The sequence below is a fragment of the Miniopterus schreibersii genome, assembly GCF_964146895.1.
Source record: "Miniopterus schreibersii genome assembly, chromosome: 17".
In the NCBI taxonomy this organism is placed as follows: domain Eukaryota; kingdom Metazoa; phylum Chordata; class Mammalia; order Chiroptera; family Miniopteridae; genus Miniopterus; species Miniopterus schreibersii.
Genome location: NC_138117.1, coordinates 17,233,039 through 17,255,349, shown reverse-complemented (window position 1 = coordinate 17,255,349; position 22,311 = coordinate 17,233,039). Strand labels below are relative to the sequence as shown.

Below are 22,311 nucleotides of genomic sequence, written 5' to 3'. Positions count from 1 at the left end.
TGTTTTTGTGTCCAAGAGATATGACAATGATTCCCACATCAACATTTACAGTGTTTTTAAAGTCCCAACTTGCGATGTCCAACCTCCCCAAGATTGAAAATGAGAAATGTGGTCATAATGGATTTGAAACGGTAGGTGGCTGGGTTGGAACCCTCTTGCCATGTCCTGGGAGCCAGACAGAAATGAAAGAACCAGGAACAGAGGAAAAGGTTATAAAAATGTTTAGTCTTTGCTTTATTGAGTTACAACAAAGGAGCAACAAGTTAGAAAAATTGTTTGTTTTCCAAACTCCCTAGCATTTTATTTGTGCAATGTATTCAAATGGGGGTGGGTGGGTTGCAAACACAATTCATATTGCAACATTTACACCAGAAACGTCTCCTGGTTTTTCTTCTTTAATAAAAGTTAGGGCTAACTGGGCAGGAAAGTGCACTCAGGAATCTAAAATTGGCCCAAAACAAACACACAAACAAAAAATCAATTCATGGTGAGGCTTCAAGCTGAAATCTTGTCAAACACCACACTGGAAAAAGGCAATTAGGAACAGAAATGAAAACCAAAGCGGTTCATCTTTGTACCATCTAGATAGGAAGATCTCTTTTTGTTGTAATTTCACAAAAGTAATGATAATGCTAAGAAAGTGGGAGCCCTCTCTGCGGGTATCTAAAAAGGTGCTTAAAAAGGACAGCCACCTGCTCCCCAGGTATCCCAGCGCTGGTTAGACCCAAGGTCCGACTAAGAGGTCAGGCCACTGAGAAACCAGACCTGTAGGAGGCCGTTCAGAAAGGCCTGTGTAGCGACACACAGAGGCGGCTGAGAGGGGGAAGTGGAAATGGATTCGATTTGGAAGATCTGCCATCTGTAAACTCTCTCCAAGTTGAGACTGATGCCTTCTCCCCGAGAAATCTCCCAAATTTCAAACTACCTTTAAAAATGAACTCTCCCTACCTAAAATCCAGTAGATATAATGGTACTAATGCTAATATTACCCCTCCCCCAAATTAATAAAATAAAAATAAAAAATAAAAGGAAGAAAGAAAAAAGCACGCGTGATCAGACCCCCCCCCTCCTGGAAAAAACCTGCTGATGGTAGTGCTGGAGATGGAAATGGCCCACGATTAAAAAGGTAGCAAAATTCCCACATTGTACAAATTGGTTCCAGTAGAGCAAGAGGTGGGAGACAGGGCAGAGGAGCCAACTATTTACAAGGACCCATTGAAAACGCAGTAGTAGGACTTTGGCACGATAAACAATTCCCACCGGTCCTCTGGGAGGCGCCTGGGTTCCTGCTCCTGCAGGGACAGGCCAGCTGAGTAGTTCTGCTTGGAGTCTCTGGCCAGGTGGCCCACTGCAGGCCTGGGAGGGAAGTTCTCTTCTTTTTTCAGACAGAGCATCTCCTGTATCAGCCCAGCAATTCTGTCCGACTTTCCTAGAAGATGACACAACACCAGAGAGACAAGATGTCAGGGAGACGGTGGAAGGAGGCAGGGGCTGCCTCTCACTGGCTTTGGGGGGTGGGGGGAACAAGAGGAGAGACACAAGTTTGAGGCCCGTTTTAAAGTGTTTCCTGAGCACAATCTAACGTCATGGGAAGCACCCCGAGAACACAGGTTGGCTTTCTGGGGAAGGATAGGAGGTGACCTGTGTGATTCTTTCATCATTACAACAACCCTTAATTAGTCCTGTACAGGCGGCCAGTCACAGCGGCTCCTAAAAGGCTCCGGAGTCAGACAAATCGAGATTCTGGCTCTGACCTGCCCACCTACTTACCCTGAGGCAGTGCACATGTGACTTATTCTGCCCAGGGCTTAGTTTTCACATACGTAAGACATGGTGGATAATAGCATCCATCTCTTTGAATTGCTGTGATTAAACAAGCTGGCATAGGAACCGGCAGTTGGAATAGTGATCAGTACATGGCATTATAGATGCTTCCATTGCTTCTGTTACATGGAGCCATTTCCAAATATGGTAGGATATATAACAGTAACCATAATAAGATGGAACATTTTAAGTGTATTTTAAATTTAATGTTTATATCAACTCTCAGTGGTGGTATTATTAACATTCACATTTTACAGGTGAGGAAACTGAGCACAGAGAGGTTAAATAATAACTTGCCTGAGATCACACAGTTAGTGAGCGGCAGGCCACGATTCAAACCCAGGCAATCTCCAGAGCCTGTGCTCTTAACAAATGAACAGTATTTACTGAGTCAGTATGGAGAGATGCTTAAGTCTGATATTCTTGAAGTGATGAAAATAGTCCTAAGACCTTGTTATGAGTTGAATTGTGTCCCCCCCAAAATGTAGGTTGAAGTCTTAATCCTTAGTACCTTAGATTCCACCTTGACCAGTCCAATTAATTGCTCTTCCCCACACTCAACCTCAGTCCTACACACATAGCCTCTCCCTGCACAGAGCCACCACGCTACAATAGAGAGCATGTCTGCTTTAAAGACAGGGGCTGGGGGTCCTGTGCACAGCCACATGTCCCTCTGGGTGGGTACACGGAACACGGCAGCCTCCTCTTGTGTCCCCAAGGAACAGGTTTTCCCCCAGCAAACAGGGTCTTTCACCACCTTTGAAAAGGAGGCTGCCTCTGGTTAGATGTCCACCTGAACAGTTCTCAAGGCTCCAGGAAATAGGGCCCAGGGTGGGTAGACAGCTACTGTTCCTCCCATTCCCAACTGGAAAGCTAGATCCAGGGTCTGCCCACCTCCTGGCTGTGTGCCGAGGTCAGTTAAGCTCCCTGAACCTTGCTCATTTCCGTAATTCATACCCAACAGGCTGCTGGGAGGGTTACAGATGAGCCGTGCAACGCAGGCAGGTGCTCCAGGAATATTGCTTCATTTTTCCTTGAGGAAGGCCAGGTGTAAAATTAGGGCCTTAGGTGTAAGTAAACTCGTGTGTGTGTGTTTGTGTGTGCATGCACGCGCGAGAGTATACACATTTTTCCCTCTCTCGTAAAGGAAACTGAACCCTGTCCCTTCAAGTGATTGGCAGAAACTGTTGCTTTATAGATAAACCTCAAAACCAAGGTGGTTCTCTATCTGGCAATGAGTTTTTTCTTCTTCCCTGGGTAATTTCTTGTGGACATGAACTTGCAGAATCCTCCAAGCATAGGCATTAATAAAGAAAAAAAGCTGAAAATGGCCCTTAAAAAAATCCAAAACAACAGCTTGCAAGTCCAAAGGGGTGACTCGGAGAAAGGAGGACGGAGCAATTTTTTTGGCTTTTGCAGAGATCCCAGATGCCTGTGGAAACACCCGTGGAACAGCTGGACTTCGATTCTCCTTTGGCCTTTGCAGGGTGTGCAGCTGTGGGCAGGGCTCAGGCTGTGGGGCCGCAGCACTCTCAGTGCATCTGGGAAGACGCTCAGAGAAGACGAAAAGGAAGCGGAGGCTGGGCTGGTTCCCCCAGCAGCCAATCCCGGCTTGCAGGCCGCCTCCCTGAAAGGCCTTGTCCCAGACGCCATCAGTTCTCTTTGTCGAGTGTCCCTGTGCTGGGGCCCCAGCACAGGCTGTCCTCAAACTGCCTGGTTAATTGTACATCTTGTGACGCCTGTAATGACATGGACGGTGCCCACAGTGTTCACTGCTGACCCCTGCCACCCCCTTCCTGAACTGTGGTGCACTCAGGATAAATTCGCATTTTGGGTTTATTTTCTAAGAGTATCACAGCGATTTTGACTATGTAGCTTCTTGCTAATCTCTTTCTCTCTTTTTTTTTTAACCTCCTGGGTTTCTACCCAGAATCTTACCCCTTGGTCACAGGCATTCCCCATGGCAGACAGCCAACGACCAGATGGATCACCTGAACCTAGAGCACCAGGTCTCAGCTTTGGGAGGAAACTGCAGAGTCATTGGGCCCATTTCCTTATGGCCACTATCTAAACATTTCTACCATGTGGATGTCCAGCCTCTCCCTGAACACTGCCCAGGACAGGGAACCCACTGCCTCCCATAGCCACCCCTTTCTCAGGGACAACTTGGAATGTTAAAAAATAGTATCTCTAATTCTTTAGCAAAATCTGCTTCTCTATTATTTTAACCATTGGGGAAACATGAAACAATCAGAATTCTTTCCCCATGCAATAGCTTTCTGTTTCTGTTTCTCTTTCATTTTCCCTGTAAGGATTTCCCAAAGCCCTTTGGACTCGGGAGAGAATAGCACTGTATTCCATGAGAAAGCAAAACAAGCACCGTGATCGTGATTTATTATCTCTCAATCATATTTCTGAGTTAAGTTGCCTTTTATAAGTGGGGGCATGGCCTGATTTTAATTAGCATTGAGATAAGGAAAATACGGTGGCATAGAGAGGGATTAAGTAATTTCCCAGGGGACAGGGAGAAGTGCATACACCCAAACTCATCACACACCAGGCTCGGTCAACTCTGGCACATCTGGCAGAAGCTCTTTCCCTGCAGCAGCGTGGGAGCCTTTGGGGTGGGGAAGTTGCTGAGACTTATGAGCCAGGTAAGCGTCCTCCAGGCTGCTCTCAGGGAGGCTCAAGACAGAAGGAATCAGAGGGGTCCCTGGCCCTTCCTGCCCTTTTCCAATCATTGAATTTTACCCAGGGCTTTCAACAGATTTGAGCAAATGGGATCATACTTGAAACTCACTAGGCAGACTCCGGATGTGGTTACGCGTGTGGGTTTGAATCCCAGCTCCACCACTTCCTAGCTCAGTGACCTTGGGTGGATCATCTTTCTGTACCTAATTCTCATCGACCATAAAATGAAGAGAATAGTGTTGACTTCAGAGAATGTTGCGTTCACACACATAAAGTGCTTGAGCAGTACCTGGCACAGTGAATGCTCCACAAAATAAAATAAAATAAAATGGAAAATAGCAACAAACAACCCCCAAAAGCCATGCATTATTTCCAGGATTATGAGATGTGTAACAACTGAACTCAACAGCAGTTTCCTAAATAAACATGTATTTAAATAAAGACATCACTGAATATTTATACATTTCAAGAGAACCACGTGTTCGATTCATAAAACCTGTGAAGGAATTTGGAAAGCATTTTTTCTCTCTAAGTTTTAAGGTCTAGGATGCCACCACTAGGGCAGACTGCAGCCCCTTTCTGAATGCAATGGCTCCTCTGAAATATCAGGGAACCGATGCGGGATAATGGACGTCGCCAGGTATTGAGTGGATCTTAGCATCTCATTTAGGAATATTTTACAGAGCATGCTAGTGGCATTTACTATAAATAAACATAAAAAAGGGTTCCTGGGTGCTCCTGGTTCTTTTGGGAGATGGGTAGTTCCTATATCTCTGAGTTATCTAATGCTAATTCAAAAGTCAGCTCCAAAAACCCTAGGGCTTCCCCTCCAACCCTTGCCACCGGGGGTGGGAGCATATGTCAGAAATAAAAGAGGCAGGGATGACAAGTGGGAAGAGTGAGGCTCTGGAATGAAACCAAGGTGCTGGCTGGGTGAATAGGGGTAAGTTCCTTGGTTTCTGAGTCTCAGTTTCTGGGTTTATAAAAACATAGAGAACTTATCTCTCAGGGTCACTAAGAGAATTGGCTAAGACCATCTGTGGCCAGAGCACCTAGCTCAGCTTCTGCTACTCAGGAGGCCCTGTCCCTTCCATTTCTCCTCCCTTCCTTTCCAAAGCTTCTCTTTATGGTTTCAGCATTGCTTCATCTTCTGCTTCCCTTGAGGGTCAGGCACAGTGGCATTTTCAACTGTTGGTGATGGTAGCTTGGGAGAGAAGGGAGGGGGACAGGTGGCTGCAGGGGCCTCTGGGAGCTGCCACCCCGAGACAACCTCCCACTCAGTGATGGGCATCTGGAAGCAACACCTGAGCTCACTCTGGAATATAGGGACACTTAGCACCCTTATACTCACACTCAGCAAATACAATTAGTTCAGAATAGTTTTTGCCAGTTGTGGGAAACCATTGGGTTTTCTTGTAGTTTGCCTTTCCTCATCATTAACTGAATCCCCACTGAAATTTGACTTTCAGTCCACACCAAACCTCTTTTGGCTTCTCAACTACATCATTCTTTTTCTTGTCTCTGGACCTTTGCCTATCTGTTCCTTCTCCGTGAACCACTCTTTTCCTTGTCTGTGTATTTGGCTAACTCCTTTCCATCAGCTAGCCCCTGAGTCAGATGTCTCTTCCTCCAGGAAGCCTTCCCTGACCCCCAGCCTGGGTGCTCCTCCTGTAGGCTCCCACACATAGCTGTTCACGTCTCCATCACACCAGGGATTACCTTGGCTAGTAAAGGACAGACCAATTTCCTCTCTTCTTGGCCTGACTGAGCTCCATGGGAACAAGGACTCTGTCACCTGTCTTCTTCATCACATTATCTCCAGTGCCTAGCACAGCAGCTGGCACACAGTAGGTGTTCAGGATGCATTTGTCAAATTGTAGACTTGTATCATGTATTAGAAAAGGCCAAGGACAGAAGACAGGGAAAACTAGGAGCTTTCAGGAAGATTCTGATTGGACAAAACCCATCGCTTCTTCAATGAGAGAGATAGGGGCCAGGCTGGTAGGGTTTTGCAAGAAAGTGGCCAGAGGGAGTACAAAACCAAGAAGCCAGACGGAGGTGGGTAGTCAGTGCTACCTGTGACATCAGCAGCCCTCTTCCTGTCATGCCCGCTCCTCTCTGCGCTGCTTCCTGACCTGCAACCCCTTACCACTTCCTCCTGAGAAGTCGGAGGAAGGCCTGATGGCATCCGTGAGTGGCTGCTCATTAAATTGCTCTACTCGTAGCTGATGGAACTGGCTAAAACAAGGTTTCTGGAAGACTTTATTTTTTTGCCAGGTGCTTCATTTCATTACTGAGTAAGTGAATGAATGAGTGGCATGGCCAGCCAAAGTTGTCCAAATTCATGAATAAAGAGGCGTGGTAATTTCCAGGGCTCCCTTTGGGCCTTTATCAATCATTCTGGCAGTCCTTACCTTTATTTTATTATTTTTAACAACACGGGGGTGGGGAGGCCTTTGTGCTTTGGCCAAGGTGGACCTTTCCTTCCTGTATCCCTGTTCCTACTACCTCCCACCCCCAACTCCGACACCTTTTCTAAGCGCACCACCAAGCAAGCTGCTGAGCTTTAGGCCCTGATTTGCACGGACCTCCTGTGAAGCACAAACACCAAGGGTTTGGGTGGCATGTCCCATTATGTGGATGACATGGCCATTAGTAACCATGGCAACCTCCCTTCCCAGGCCTTTGTGGCTCCACAGGCCTAATTTACACCAGTCTCTCCCAGACTGAAGGGGTTCTGGGGACCCAATCAGCAAAGCTAGAAGCAGGGTTACTTAATGAGACACACAGGGCACCTTCCGTTCGCCATGACAAGGCAAATACCCAAACCGTTCCGGTTAATTGAAATGACCCCAACTCTATAGCCAGAAAACTTAGACACCTATTCTTTAAAAATCCAAAACGAAAAAAGGAAAAAAAAAGGGAAAAGACATCCTTTTCATGTTTTTTTCCCTTACAGCAGTGAACACAAAACTGGCGGTTACAACTGCAACTAGACTTTAGAACAGACAGTCCCCAAAGGGTGGTGTCCAGACAGGCCACAGGCCACAGTACTGTCACCCATTGGCACAGTCTTTCAAATAAGGACATGAAATCTACGAGCTCCAATTTTTCTTCCTTTAAAAAAAAAAGAACCCATCACTTTGTCAACATCTCTGTACCCTACAAATTCTAGTGACTCTAGCAACCAAAGGAAAGCAAGCCAGCACCCTCCCCTAGTTGCCCGGGGGAAACAGGTGGCATTACCTGTCTAGGCCTGGCCAGCCTCGGCAGGGGCACTGTCGGAGTCCGAGTCGGCCAGCTCTGCGGTGCCTTCGGGGGCAGTCTGACTCCAGCTGTCTGACCGGTCAGAGATGGCATCTTCCTCTCCGACTGTCACCTCCACCCAATCCACAACGCCCGACTCCTCGTTTTCGTCACTACCCTGGCCATCTTGGCTGTTGCCCTCTGACCTGTCCAAGGTGGCCTCTGAGGGCTTTGCCTGCAAACTGTCTTTTGCTGGCTCGCTGGCCACTTTCACCCTGGGTACCAACTTCTCCAAGTCCTCTTCGCAGAGCTTTTTGGGGTCCTTGTGGTACTGTGGACCCACCTCGCTCCCATTCTTTGGGCTCTCGGTGATGACGGCTTTGGCTGCTTTCCTTGACAGGGTGTCGTAGCCGTGGTCCTCCGCTACGTGCTGCTGCTGCTGGTACTGCTCCATCCACTTTAAGGTCCCAGTTTTCAGCAAGCATCTGTTCTCCTTGAACCAACGCACAATTTCAGTTCGGACCAGGCCAGTCTTTGCTGCTAACTGGTCATACTCCTGGGGTGTAGGCCACTGGGTTCTTGCAAATGTGCTCCTCAGGAGATGAACCTGTTCTTGACTTTTTGTAATTGCTGGTGAAGGGCTGGGCAGAGAACTGACCAGCTGGGCACCGGAGAGCTGGTCAAGTCGAGACAGAGCACCGTTGGGAGTCACCCCATCCTGGCTTTTTTTGCCAGACCCCATGGAATCCAAGACCGCTTGCTCCATGCTGTCCCGGAGCTTCCGCCTCTCAGAGAACCAGGAGTCGATCTCCCTCCTACTTAGCTTGGTCTCCACCCTCAGCCGATCCAGTTCTGCTTGGGTCGGAAAAGAGCTTTTCAAAAAGCTGTCTTCCAGGATTTTAACCTGACCCTGTGTTTTCTCTTTGAACTTCTGTGGGGCAAAGTCTGGGTAGGGATGGTATGTGCGACTGTGTCGGGAGGTCGAGATGGCCATCTGGTCTTTGGCAAGGGATTCGCTGGTAATGTGGACGATGCCCCTTTGACACCGATACCGGTGGTCACTGAACCACTTCTTGATCTCACTCCTGGCGAGGCCGGTTACCTCGATGAGTCGGTAGACCTCAGCCTCATCAGGGAACTGGCTCTGGAGAAAGCTTGCCTTGAGGTGGGCTATCTGCTCCTTTGTCTTCTTGCGGTCGCTGGCCGGGGTCAGTGAAGGGTTGGCCACTTTGGGTGGGGGCTCTGGCACCTGAGCGACGTGTGGACGCTTGGGCTCGGGGGCAGCTTGGGGAGTCACTAAAGGTCTCTTCTGGCCATGGTTGGTCACTCCAGCCACGGCAAGCGTGATGGGGGAGCAAGAGACGGTTGTTGACCCGCTGGTCACCTGAGTCAGCACGAGGCTGGTCTGGCCAAGGATCTGGCATGGTAGAGCTGTCTGGAGGATGGGCTGTGATATCTTTGTGGAGGCCAGCTGGGTGGGCAGCACAGTGATTGTCGGGGGGACTGTCTGGATGGTGCCATTAAACATCTTCTTCCGGGCCTCCTCCACTTCCTCCGGGGACCAGCTGATACCGTGCTTTAAGCGCTGGGTTGCAAACCAGATTCTGATGTGCTCTTCTGGGTGTTTGGACGCAGCTGTCAGCCAGGACAACTCAGCCTGGGTCGGGTAAGGGAACTTGTTGAAGGAATTGATCATGGTGGCGTTCGTGTCCAGGGCAGAGTTGTATTTGGTAGTATTCAGCGGGACGGGGACCTTGGGGACAAGGTTGATATTTGGTGGGAGCTGGACAGAAGGCATGACATGCCCTAACTCCTGGAGCAGCTCCACACTTCCAAGTCTCGAGAGGATCTCAGCTGCGTCTGTCACCAGGCGGGCAGTCCCTTCCACATGGTTCTCAGGGGTGGTGTCCTCAGGCTTCTTGGGCACCTTCTTGGCATCACCTTTCGGTTTCCCTGGCTTCATGATGGGGGTTTTACTCATAGAGATCCCAGGGTCGCCGTCACCGCTCCCCGGGCCGCTGGTGGTGATGGACACGACATGGTTGGTGGCTTCGATGGACTGCTCTAGGACAGTTTGATTATTGCGCTTGATCAACTTCAGCTTGAAGTTGGTCTCCCCGGGATGGAACTTGGAGTTGTGGTCAGACAAGGAGTCGTACTTTTTGGTTGTGAAATTACATTCGGCACACACGTAGAGGGGGTTGAGAATCACGTTGGGGTGCTGCATGTCCACGTGCTCCGTGAACTCGTTCAGGTTTTGCGTGGAGTAGGGGCAGTATTTGCACTCATAACCACCTTGGAGCTTTTTGGATGGGTTCTCCCCTGTCGATTTCACCTCTATCACTTCATTTTCTTTGGAAGAGTTTTCAGGTTCCGCTGCCCAACTGTCCTTGGCCATTTCAGGCTGTGGCGTGCTGATCCCTTTTTCTTTGGCCCTGTCTCCTTCCTCGGGCACATCTTGTTCTAGTACTTGTGATGTCCGAACCATGCATGGGGTTGTGGATTTTCGTTTGCTAGCCATGGTGCCTGTCTGTGTGCAATGGCTTATTTTGGGGTGGGGTGGGGTGGGGGGCACTTAGGGAGGGGGCAGTAAAATTTTTAGAACAAACTTATTTGTTTGTTCAAAGAAAAGCTCTTGGCTTTATCCCCCCTCTGATGACTTTGGCTTCCCTTCAATGCTGAAGTCTAGTGTTTGAGTTTCCAGAATGATCTCAGCACAGAAAATTGTAACTGATCCAACAGTAAAACACAAGAGGCAGCATCGTATCTGTGGGACAAGAACAAAGATAGGTCAGTGTTTCTCTACATGGCCAAAGAAACTAGCATTTCTTTCTGAGTTTCCCTCATGCCCATCCCAACTGGCACTCAAAGCAAATACCCAGGTACGTGTGAGAGTGGGTGCACGTAACAACGAAATATCATTCTTCTTCTCTTCCCTTCTCTGGGAAGGGAAGTGGGAACTGGTCCAAAACAAACAAACGAGGGTGCAGCTCACTCTTTCACGTTTAGAGATAAATGGATCCAGAAAAGCAACAAAGATACTGAGACCTGAAGTGGTGGGTGGGGTGGTGGAGGGAACGTTGCAGGTGAGATGAGGCTGGGTTCTCCAGCTGCTTTAATTGTTAGAAGCAAGACGCTCTCCTGGGGAGGGGAAGTGGCATTTATAGGGGCATTAGAAAACAGATACGAGCTTTTGTTTCTTATCATAAAAATAAAATCACTATAGATAATCCAGAAAATGCACTGAAATATAAAGGAGAAAGAAATCCCCCCAATATTATCGTTTCTTCATTTCACTTGAAAGGCTCCCCATTTCTATAAATATGGAATGATTTTAAAATGTCTGCATGATGCTACATTGCAGAGATACAACCTCCAAAATATATTTAGTCATTCAGCTTTTGTTGGACGTTTATTTCCAATTTTTGGTTCTTCTCAACAAAACTGCAATTGACACATTGAGTCCTTGTTTCTGATAACTACGTTCGGACCAGTGCTTAGAAACAGAAGCCCTGGGTCAAAGTGGATCAACATTTTAAGTTCTCTTGACTCAGATGGCTGAGTCTTTGCCATCTTGACCATTTGGCCTTTCCCCGGGCAGTGAATGGGAGTGCCTGGCTTACCACTCAACCTACATGAACTACTACCATGAAAAAACCTGGCCAATTAATTACATAGGTTAAAACAATTTTAATATGCTTTGTGCTTTTTCTTGATTGCTAATAAGGTTGGATGGTTTTCAAAGACTTACTTGCCATTTGTATCCTTTCTTTGTGAATTGTCTGTTTATGCCATTTTTATACTGTGATGCTGAGTGGTTTTATTAATTTGTGAGAGTTCTCTCTATGTTAAGAATATCAATACTTTATTGGTTGTAAAATTTCCCCGGTCTGTCATTTACCTTTCAGTTTTTCATATGGTGCTTTTCATGTTTTACATGTAAAGTTTTTAGTTTTTGGGTAGCATATTTATTAATTTTTTTTTCTTGTGGCTTCCTTCATCATGCTTTTATATATAGAAACTTAGTCCCTGCCTTGTTTTCTTAAAGTCAGGACCAGCTCCGTGAGACCAGGTACTTGCCGGCATGGAGGCTACAGTGTTTCTGGCAAAGTCTGCTGGTTCAGGTGCACACTGTTCAAAGTTGGCAAAAATGAAAATGAACGAACGAATAGAATGCATGTTAAAACTCCAACACAGTCCCTCCTATGCTCTATGGTGAGTATCCCAACAGACCAGCTCTGCATCCCAGGTCTCACCCTGGGCCAGCTTCCCGGTGGGTCTGAACTGGGGACAGGCATCTTCTGCGCCAACCTACAGACACTCCACTTAAAGGACTTCAATATATGAATTTTTTTCGGGGGGGGAGGGGGACATAATTCAGCCCATAACAGCTGGGCCGTGTAGTACTGTCTAAATACCCCTCAATGGCACAAAAATGATTTACTCATGCAGTCAACAGGTACTGACCGAGCCCCCATGAATGCTGGACGCGGTTCTAGTTCTGAGGATGGGGAGTGGAGAGACAGGAATCTCTCTTGGGAGCTCACATTCACGAGAATAATATGCAGAAGCTCTACAGTTGGTAGACACCATGGAGAAAAGTCAAGCAGGGAAGAGCACAGGGGTGTGCAGCCAGGGGACCTGTGATTTTAAGCAAAGAGCTGGAGGACTCCCTCCACGAGAAGGTGTCAGCAACCATTTGAATGCTACACAGACATGAAGGAGAAAGAGTTTATGAAACACAGAGGGGGCTGCACTGAGTTTCATAGGACAGGGTGGCCAAAGGCTTGACAGGGATGGTAACGTTCTTCTTAGAAATAAAACGGCCACAACTGTGATGAACTGAAATGCTCCATACTTTGTTCATGAATCCTCATAACAACCCTGCAAAGCAGTTGTTATTAGCCTTAATTTACAGAGGAAAGGACCCAGGCCAGGGAGGTGAAGTGCCTTGCCCAAGGTCACAGGGCTCGTTTGTGGCAGAGCTGGGATTTGAACGAAGTCCGTCCAAGCTCTGAGCACACCACAAGGCCTCGGATAGTTAAGCAGGCCTCCAAAGACAGGATAGGATCCTGCCAGGTAGAGAGAAAGGTGGAGAGACTCCAATCAGAGGATTGTAGTGTTCCCAGAAGCGGAGACAGCAAGAGCAAGGAACCATCTGAGGAATCAAGGGCAGAATGCAAAGGCGGAGCTGGGAGGAGACTGACACTCAAGCTCCACTAGACTGTGAAAAGCCTTGAATGCCATGCTAAGGAGCTGGGATTTCATTCTGCTGGTAACCAAAGCCCTTCAGGCAGCTCCCTCTCTAAAATCAATTAAATAAAATCCCCATATATATATTTTAAAAGCTATTTCCTGTTACCTGTGTCTGTGCTTAGCTTTTATTGCTCAGTTGCTCAGACAGACAATTTTTTTTTTCTTAAAAGAAAGGGCTTGCTGATCTGGTTAAGTGTAGGCAGGAAAATGTAGTACCGAGATACCATTTAACATGCATAATCTTTATTATTCTCACAAGACCAACAGATGGCTGTGAGCTCCATTTCATAGGTAAAGAAACTGAGGCTTAGAGAGATTAAATGGGCTGCTGCAGAGGATGGAGCCTAGCTACTCCTGCCTCCATACCCACTGCTTGGTCCCTGTAACACACAGTTAATTGTTAACAATTCAATTTCCCAACACTGACTCTATAAATTAGATTTCTCACAAATTCCGAGTGGCTTTCCCCCTCTGGGAGTGTCCAAAGGAGTAAGATTTTAATTGAATTATAATGTCTTTTTCAAGTTGCTACTCTTGAGACTCTCTCTTATTAGATAGAACAAAGCTTGCACGGTCTCCTACAGCCAAAAAAAATTCAGTGCGTGAAATAATGTTTGTGGCTGTTCCATGGGGCCCACATTAGCGTCACCATGCATTTAGGTGACAGAGGGCTCTGAGAGGAGGCTGGTGTCTTAGTGGTGACCTGAGACACCACTGAGTTAGAGCTCAGGGTCAGAGAAAGCCAGCTATGCCAGAGAAGGCAGACCCTTCTGGGCCCGTGTGAACCTGGAGCCCAGAATTTACTCATTTACTCTGGCACAATGAATTCCAAAGCTCAGACTCTTCCAGCCTTTCAGTAGGTGAGACGTGGCCTCCAGCTACCTTGCTTCTCCTCAGCACCCACCATTAGCTCCCACCTGCCCGGTGGAAGGGGCACAGGCTGGAGCCAGGCCTCCCTGGTTTGTCTGCCACAGCCAGGATGCCAGCATCACAGGCCCCAAACCTGCATGCACGTGAAGGACACCAAATGCAGCCCTCCCATTCCCCATGGCCAGCCTCAGTTCCTGCAGCTGGAAAAATGGGGTGAATCTGCACCTGCAGGACTGGACTCTGTGAGCACCTTTGACGCTGGCACATTCTGGTTCCCTAAAAGGGTGACCTTAATTTGAGAGCTAGTATTAGTGATGAAGGACTTGGCAAAGTGAGCTTCTGATGGACCATTCTGCACCCTCCTCCTCCTCAATCTACCCTCCGATCATCCCTACCTTTTCCCCCCTTTCTCCCCTCAGCTGCCAACCCCTGGATAAGCTGCTGCACCTTTACACCAGCTCATCTCACCTGAGTCATGCTGCTCCAAGATCTGTTTATTCATCTTCCGCACGTGCCCATAGAAATTTCCATGGCAACTGCACCAATGTTTTCCATTCTCCCAACTGCCTCTCTGTTTTAGCCTTGTATCATGCTAAGAAGATCAAGGTCACCTGATCAAACTCACAAGACAAAGGCCACCTTCTTCCCCATCTCCACACTCATGTCTTTTCTCTCCACCTCAGCGGAGGTAGCCAGACTCCTCACCATAAGGCTAGTAACCCTGCTACCTGGCCTCCACCCCAGAACTCATCACTTTTACCTCCTTTCACCCAATCCCCTGCCCTTTGGGTTACAAACACTCCAGGTTGCCTAAAAAAGTAAACAAAGCGAAACAAATGTGAAAAACAGCACTGAGTTTTCCAAAGCCACTCAGTTCCACCATCGTCTACACATTATGGTACCAACTCTTGCCTCCCACGGCAGCGATGAAGGACTCAGGCTCGCGAGTGAAAGAGGCTTTCTTCTAGGTCGGGACCCGCCACTCGTCAGTGTGTGAGCCTGGACAAGTGACATCACTTTCTGAAGCCTCAGCATTTTTATTGCAATAGGGATGAAAATGGTACCCTGCCAAAGGGTTGCTGAGAGCATCCAGGGACCTATCTGAGCACAATGTTTGGCTCTGGGCCCCATTCACGATGAGCTCTGAGCTCACAACACAGGGTACCTGTTGTTAAAATGATGTAACCATCACACGTCTCATAGGCAGTTTGAGATTCCTGCTGTTCACCTCTTCTGTTACTGCACTGTTTACCCCTCGCCTCCCTGTATTCTGGTCTCCAGCTCTGTGGATGCCTTTTTAGGTAACTGCCAAATTGATCCCACATCACTGCCTCGGCCAAGGGGTGGGGGAGCCTTCCCCTGGCTTCCCTGGACTGTGCTCTTGGCTCTCCCCCCGGCAGCCCCTTCTTTGCTACCTCTTGCATTTTCTGCTCTGCACTTTCATGCCCTTGGCTCTTCCTCATGCCTTTCCCTCTCCGTCCTCTTGGTGATCTCATCCATCCCCAAACTCCAAGCTCATCCTTGCAGATGGATGTCCACCAGACCAGCCTTTCCAGCCCCGGCTTCTCTCTGCAGAGCCTCAAACCTTCTATTCTGACTGCTGGCTCACAGTGAGTTTGAACTACACAGACTTGTAAGTGGACAAAGGCTGGAACAGCACTTGCCACTGAAATTTGGTTTGTTTAAAAAGCAAGACGAACATGATTCATGAAAACCAAGGAAAAGAATATGTAAATTAAAAAAAAGCATGAGCCATATCCCATAGGTTGGATAACAGACTCTACTCAGTTAGTCTCATCTGGAAGGTGTATCTGAAGGGAAATTTGGCAGAGGCTGGGCTGGCCGGCCTCAGAGCCTCTTCTAAGTGTGTGCTCTGTGCACCTATGATCCTCACTGCGAGTCTCTCAAATTTAACACAAGAACCAAGCTCATCACCTGCCTCCTGAACCTGCTCTCTCTATAATGTTTCTTTATTTCAAGTAAAAGCACCACAATCGACTCAGCCATTCAGGCTGGAAACCTGGATTCCTCCTGCTCCTCTACTCTCTCCCCACCCCACAGTGCATTACGCACCAGGTCCTCCTGACTGCTTCCTGTGTGTGTCCTAAGTCTTCATTCCTCTGCTCTAGGCTGAGTGCTCCTCAGGTTTCCCTCAGCAGCTGCAATCACTCCCTACACCTTGGCCTGGCCTCCGGGCTTCACCTGTTTGTGGCAGGCGTCACCTGTACAGCATCATTTCCTTCCTCCTTGGCAATGGCAGTCCAGTTCTTTCTAGAGAAAGACCCCAACCCACTCTTGGCCCATGTGGATCAACCAACAGTGGGCACGTGACTCGGTCCTGACCACTCCGAACATCATGTCCCCCAACAATAGTGAGTGATTAAGGGATGGGATCATGACCCAAGTTGAGCAGTCAGAGCCAGTGCAGCTCCATTCTGGAGCTTTCTTTGGAACCCCTGGGAGAATAATGTGTTCCTTTTCTGGTGGATTTGCTGAAGGGATTTGGACATAAGTGCAGGAGCCCAAGCAGCCACATGAGGGGGACACTCCCGAGAGCTGAGCTGAAAGCTGAGTTGAGAGATGCAGAGAGTGAGTCCTGACAATCCCACTGAATGCTGCTATGCCTGAATCCGACATGCTCATGGACTTTTCCATTAGGTCAGTTTGCTTAAGTGAGTCTGATGGGCTTTCTTTTCTGTCACCTGTAACTGAAAATATCCTGACAGACGTCGTTTCAGGCCAACCTCCTCACTGCTGCCATTTCTTCCTAAAACAGCAGTTCTCAGTCTTTCCCCACCACGACAGACAAGCTGGGTGGCACGCCCACATGCAACATCATCTCACTCTTATTGTGTCGGTTATTATTCCACAGCATTCCTTGTCCCTTAAGAAAGAGTCTCAGGATGCCTCTGAGAGTGACACTTTTATAGGAATGCCCTTGAGTCCTCACTAACCAAGAAAAGTGAGTTATTTGCAAATTTCAATGCTTTATTTTTAGAAACAGACAACTGATGCCGTGATGGACCATCATGTTGCTAAACACAAATCTGACCATATTGTCCTCATCTTCAAAACCTCTCTAGGGGGACTGGGAGCTGGCTGTGACAGGCACTCCCCACTCCCCATGCCCATCCTCAGGCATGCTGGGCATTTAAAAAGGGAAATACAGCAGAAGACCTATCTTTCAGAAACAGAAACATGGACCTTGAAAAAGAGAACACAGCTCAGACATACGTTTGTTCACTCATTCACTCACTCACTCACTCACTCACTCACTCATTCACTCACTGTTGAGTGCCTGCTATATATGACAGGCACTGCTTTAGATGATCAGGAAATAAGACATAACATTCCTGCTCTCAAGGTACCTACAATCTAGGAGGGGAAGACAGAAAAATAAAAAACAACAAACTTACAGTGGTAAGTGCTCTGCAGAGAGTTTCTAAAAATGTGATGGTGACTGAAGAGCTACTTTCAATGAAGTAATCAGGGAAAGGCTCTTTGAGGAGAGGATCTACCAATCAAGAAAGAGGAGCCTGGACATGATGATGTATCTATGAGAACAGAGGAGACACACTGACTACTTAGGACATTCTACATTTACTGCAAAGTAATTTCTAAATTATGCAGTTATCATTTAAAAATTCTATTCTCCTTAAAAACACTTTTTTGAAAGGTCTTAAAAAGCTTCATTGAAAAGTATAACTTTTCATTTGTCAACATAAAAACAAAACCCTTCCATAGTTTTATAGTGGAAAAAATTTCTTCTTTTTCCTACCTAGGGAAATTCAGGAATAGTTGAACATGAGATAAGTTGAGAGCTCCAAACAGCTCCAAAAAGATAGAAGTGGGGAAGTTACCTGTGCGTCTAGGTCAAATTTTAGAAGAGATTTTAATCTCAAGGAATCGTTTTTACAAAGTGGATTAAAAAACAAAACTATAGCATACAGTGTTTAAAGTAGTCAAAATAAAGCTCTATCTTATTAATAGAGACCTTGTACCCAAATGAGAGAAGCCAAAGGAGAAAAACCAGAAACGAGAAGGTCCATGGGGAACCAGAGCTGGAAGGCTCTTAGAAGTAACCGGAGCCTGTCCATCGGATAAGGCCAACCTGAGATCTGGGAAGGGACAGAGCACAAGTGTGGCAAGAGGGCCCAGGATCCGTCCTTCATCATCAACTGTAGGATGTCAGTGGCCTAATCTGCCTAGGGCAGCGGGGGTGAAGTTTCTCTCAGAAGCAGGCTGTGTTGGGGTGTTTTGCTGGGGGGTTGTCTGTCCCCAATGTCATGGTAAGATCAAGGTGTTTTGAGCTGAATTGGTCCTTGAGAAGGCAGTCAAGCAGAGTGGGTAAGTCCACTAGCTTTGGAATTAGAACACACCTGGGTTTGAATTGAAGCTCCATCCAACACTTACCAGTCGTATGACGTTGGGAAAATACTTCTTCTCTCTTAAGATGTGGTTTCTTTACCTACAAATCCAGAGGGAATGCCTACCTCGTAGGATTGTTAGAATGCCACAAATGGTACAATGCGTATAACGACCCCATCAAAATATGGGGTACCTGCAAATGCTCAACAAACGGTAGCAATGCTGCTGATGAAGGAAGAGCAGCTCCACTATGATGTATTCTAGAGCCTAAATCAGGGTTGTAGAAAGATTATGACATAGGGAAGGTTAAACTGATTCCCTGGAGGGGCTTGAGGTAGCTCGTGACTCTAGATCCAAGCCAGGGCAACCAGGAAATTGTCATTGTGTGTGTCTGCCTGGGTTTCAAATAAAAAATCTATCATATTGTAACTAACATCTTTACTACCTCTCTTTCTCTGAGCAATAATCTTTAAAAAAAAAAGCAACAAGATTAAGACATATTTTGAAGCAAAATGGCTTATTTTTGCAATTAATATTTTGCAGTTAATTATCATCTTCTCCAAGGCAAAGCATCCTTTCTTTTCTGGGTAGAAAGAATCCTAACAGCCGCCACCACACACACGCACCCCCCCCCCCCCCATCCACCCACAAATACGGAAAACCAGGGCTGGGGGAAGAGTGATGTGTTTCTGAAAGCGGAAAGAAATATCTTGCTGAGACAGAAAGAAAAAGGAATGACTTCTGTGGATTCTGGTTTTCCCTGTCTCACACATAAATAAATAAGGCGCTTTCAAATGTTTAAGATGGGCCTGCTCTTGATTTACAAGCCATCAAATTCTGCTATCAAAACATTTAGAGAGGCTGCGAGACTGTGGGGATTTGTCACATCGACAGCTCCCGGCGTAACCTTTCATTTGGCTCCTTGGGTGAGGCGCATACACCCCGTCTTCCCGGAGAGCAGAGGAGCGAGATCTCGGCTCCCCAGGCACGGGGCAGGCGAGACAGGGCTTGTCAGCAGTCGCTGCTTCTGTGTCACATCCCGCTTTCCCTTCTGTCCCCCAGCCCTCCCTCCGGCCCACGCTCTGCATCCCCAAACCCACAGCTGCCTCCTGGACTCCTTTCATCTCATCCTCCAAGAGACTTCCCTTCACCTCAAAGCCTGGAATAAAGGCTGACGGTTTACTTGTAGTCTCTGGTGCAACATCCTCCACAGAGCCCTTCATCTGGGCCAGTTCAATCCCATACAGAACCACAGCGATTTAAACTGCCCCCAGGGGCTGTGCGTCTCATCTCTGCACGGGACACAGGGGTAGCAGACTGAATAATGAACCCCGAAGATATCCAGGTCTTAATCCCTGGAACCTGTGAGTGTGACCTTATGTGGCAAAAGGGACTTTCATGATGTGATTAAGGATGTGAGACGGAAAGATCGTCCTGGATTATCCAGGTGGGCCTTAATATAATCACGAGTGTCTTTAAAAGAGGCAGGCAGATTACCGACTATATTTCCTATGCTGTACTTTGCATCCCTGGGACTAGTTTGTAACTACTGATTTGTACTTTTTAATCCCTTTACCTCTTCCACCCAGTCCCTCAATCACCTTCCCTCTGCAACCAGCAGTCGTTCTCTGTGTCTATGAGTCTGTGTCAATTTTGTTTGTTCATTTATTTTGTTCTTTAGATTCCACATATAAGTGAAATCAAATGGTGCCAGGTGGGTCCTGAAAATGTCAGTGGGAACACTTTGTAAAGTATCTGGTTGTCTAAACACTAGGCTGTACACCTGAAACCAGTGCAAACTAATACTGAATGTAAACTGTAATTGAAAAATAAAATTTAAAGTTCTTAAAAAAAAAAAGAGGCAGGCAGAGGGGAGATTTGACTACAGCTGAGGAGGAGGCACCTGTATTTTTTAAAGCCCAATTCCAATGTGCAGTCCAGTTTGGCAAGCACTGGTCTCAGGCCAGCCACTTCCCAGGAGACTGGGAGCAAGGGTAACACTCTATGGAAGACACTTTAAGATTTGGGGGGGGGGGTTATTGTCACTCTGTTCCCCTGCTGGTGGGGTCGTAAATCCAGGCTGTCATCCCAGTTGAGCAGTTGTCAGAAAGAACTGGTCATTCTACTTACGTTCTCTGCTCCATCCCAGTTCCACTGTCCCAGGTCAGGCCTTTCTCCTGTGTCATCTGAACTATCACAAGGGTCTCCCAATCTATCTTCCATACTCGGCCACTGGGCTTTTCCAGGGCATTGTCTAAACAGCTGCCTTGTGATCTGTCTGGAAAACAGATCATGGCACACCACTCCCTGGCTAAACCCTCCCCTGGCTCCCTAGTGTTCCCCAAAGGCTGTCCAAATTCCTCAGTATCATCTTCAAAGCCCTACCGATACTGTCTGGGCTTCTGATTCACCCTAAGGGGCACGCTCTGAACCTGTCCTGCACACATCCACCTCTAGGCCTTGTTGACACTGTTCTCTGCCTGGAGTGGCTCTCTCTCCAAAGTCTTCCCATCGAACTTAGCCCGTCTTCCAAATCTAGCTCAAATCCTTTCTCCCACAAGAATCTGTCTGATTCCCTCTGCCAGATTGTTTGGTCCCTCCCCCACTCTCAAAGACCACAATGTGAACTTTCCACAGGGCTCTATTAGAGTTACTGGTCTAGGTGTCTATGCCCCAGTGAGTCAGGGGCTCATTCTGGGCAAGGACTCTGTTCTCTTCATTGCTGTGTCTTCCACAGCTCTGAGCACAGGGGCCTGCTCAGTAGCTGCTCAACAGACGTTTACTCAAACCATTAACATCAATCACACCCCGAAATGTACTCTAGCTTGCACATTTCCTTGGTATCCAATGCAATCTGCAGAAGACAGGGCTCACTAAGAACCCCATTTGGCAATTTTTTGGTTTCGAGGGGGCAACGAGTTAGTGCTCTCTCTAGGAGCTCTTGTAACAGCTGACAGCAGAGTAAGTTATATAGTCTCCCCTGTATTTTTCTTAATAGCAGAATATCACTGACTCAAGCTCAAAGCAGGACCAGGAGTCTGTTAATACTCCTGTAATGTTAGCAGCACAAATAACCCCAGCAAGAGCAACTCAGAGTCCCTCAGCTACCTAGCCACCTAGGATCAACCCACAGGATATGGGGCATGTTGGATCTCATACTCTCTGTCTGGGCCACTGGCTGTTCATTGATTGAATGAATGAATGAACCAGTCAACTGATTAAACATGTACTGAGGGCCAAAACTGTTTTGGGCACTGGGAATACTGTCCTCTGGAGAGTATTTGGGAGGTGTGGGTTATGACCCTGAGAGACAGAGAAAAAGAGACTGGATATGAGATGGCATGAGGTCAGGCTTTGGCCCAAGCCCATCTCTGCTCACCACCTGTTATGGGTTGAATTGTGTCACCCCCCAAAAAAGATATGTTGAAGTCCCAACTCCTGGTACCTCAGAATGTGAGTATATTTGGAAATAGGGTCTTTATGGCAATAACCTAGTTAAAACGAGGTCATTAGGGTGGGCCCTAATCCAATATGACTTATAGAAAGGGGAAATCTGGATGCAGAGACAGGCATGCACAGAGGGGAGATGGCGTGAAGAGACACAGGGCTAAGATGGCCATCTACAAAAGCCAAAGAACACTTAAGGCTACCAGACTCTAGGAGATAGGTCTGGGACAGCACCCTCAGAAGGAGCATGGCCCTGCTGACATCTTAACTCAGACTTTTGGCCTCCAGAATGGGGAGACAATAAACTTCTGTCATTTAAGCCACCTAGTTAGTGCTTTGTTGTGCCAACCCTAGGAAATGAATACAACACCCAATGCAGGGATCTTTTCTTTCCAGGTAACCGTGGCCTGGTGAAGGTGGGCCTGGTGGATTCTGCCGATTTTGAAAATCTGGACTCATCTCTCATCAGGGAAGAGCACAGTGACTTGGAACGGAACGCAAACCCCATGTGTGAACACTTGGCATCTACACTCAAGAGAAATTGAGCGGTGGCTGTAGACTCTGTCAGAGATCATGGCCGTGGAGTATGCACAATTAGGGGCCATTCCA

At 47.4% G+C, this 22,311-nt stretch overlaps 1 protein-coding gene across 2 annotated transcripts in view; it reads right to left on the bottom strand.

Annotated features, from left to right (window-relative positions):
- Window positions 1-210: 210 nt before the first annotated feature.
- The window catches only part of ZHX2 (zinc fingers and homeoboxes 2), a 118,048-nt gene continuing 95,947 nt past the window's right edge, over window positions 211-22,311 (bottom strand). For both annotated transcript variants that reach the window (XM_081116777.1, XM_081116778.1), the window contains 2 exons: window positions 7,762-10,528; window positions 211-1,429 (listed from right to left, as the gene is read on the bottom strand). In XM_081116777.1, the coding sequence (XP_080972903.1) occupies window positions 7,766-10,282 (2,517 nt within the window). In that variant the 5' untranslated portion in view covers window positions 10,283-10,528 and the 3' untranslated portion in view covers window positions 211-1,429; window positions 7,762-7,765. The remainder of the gene's footprint in view (window positions 1,430-7,761; window positions 10,529-22,311) is intronic.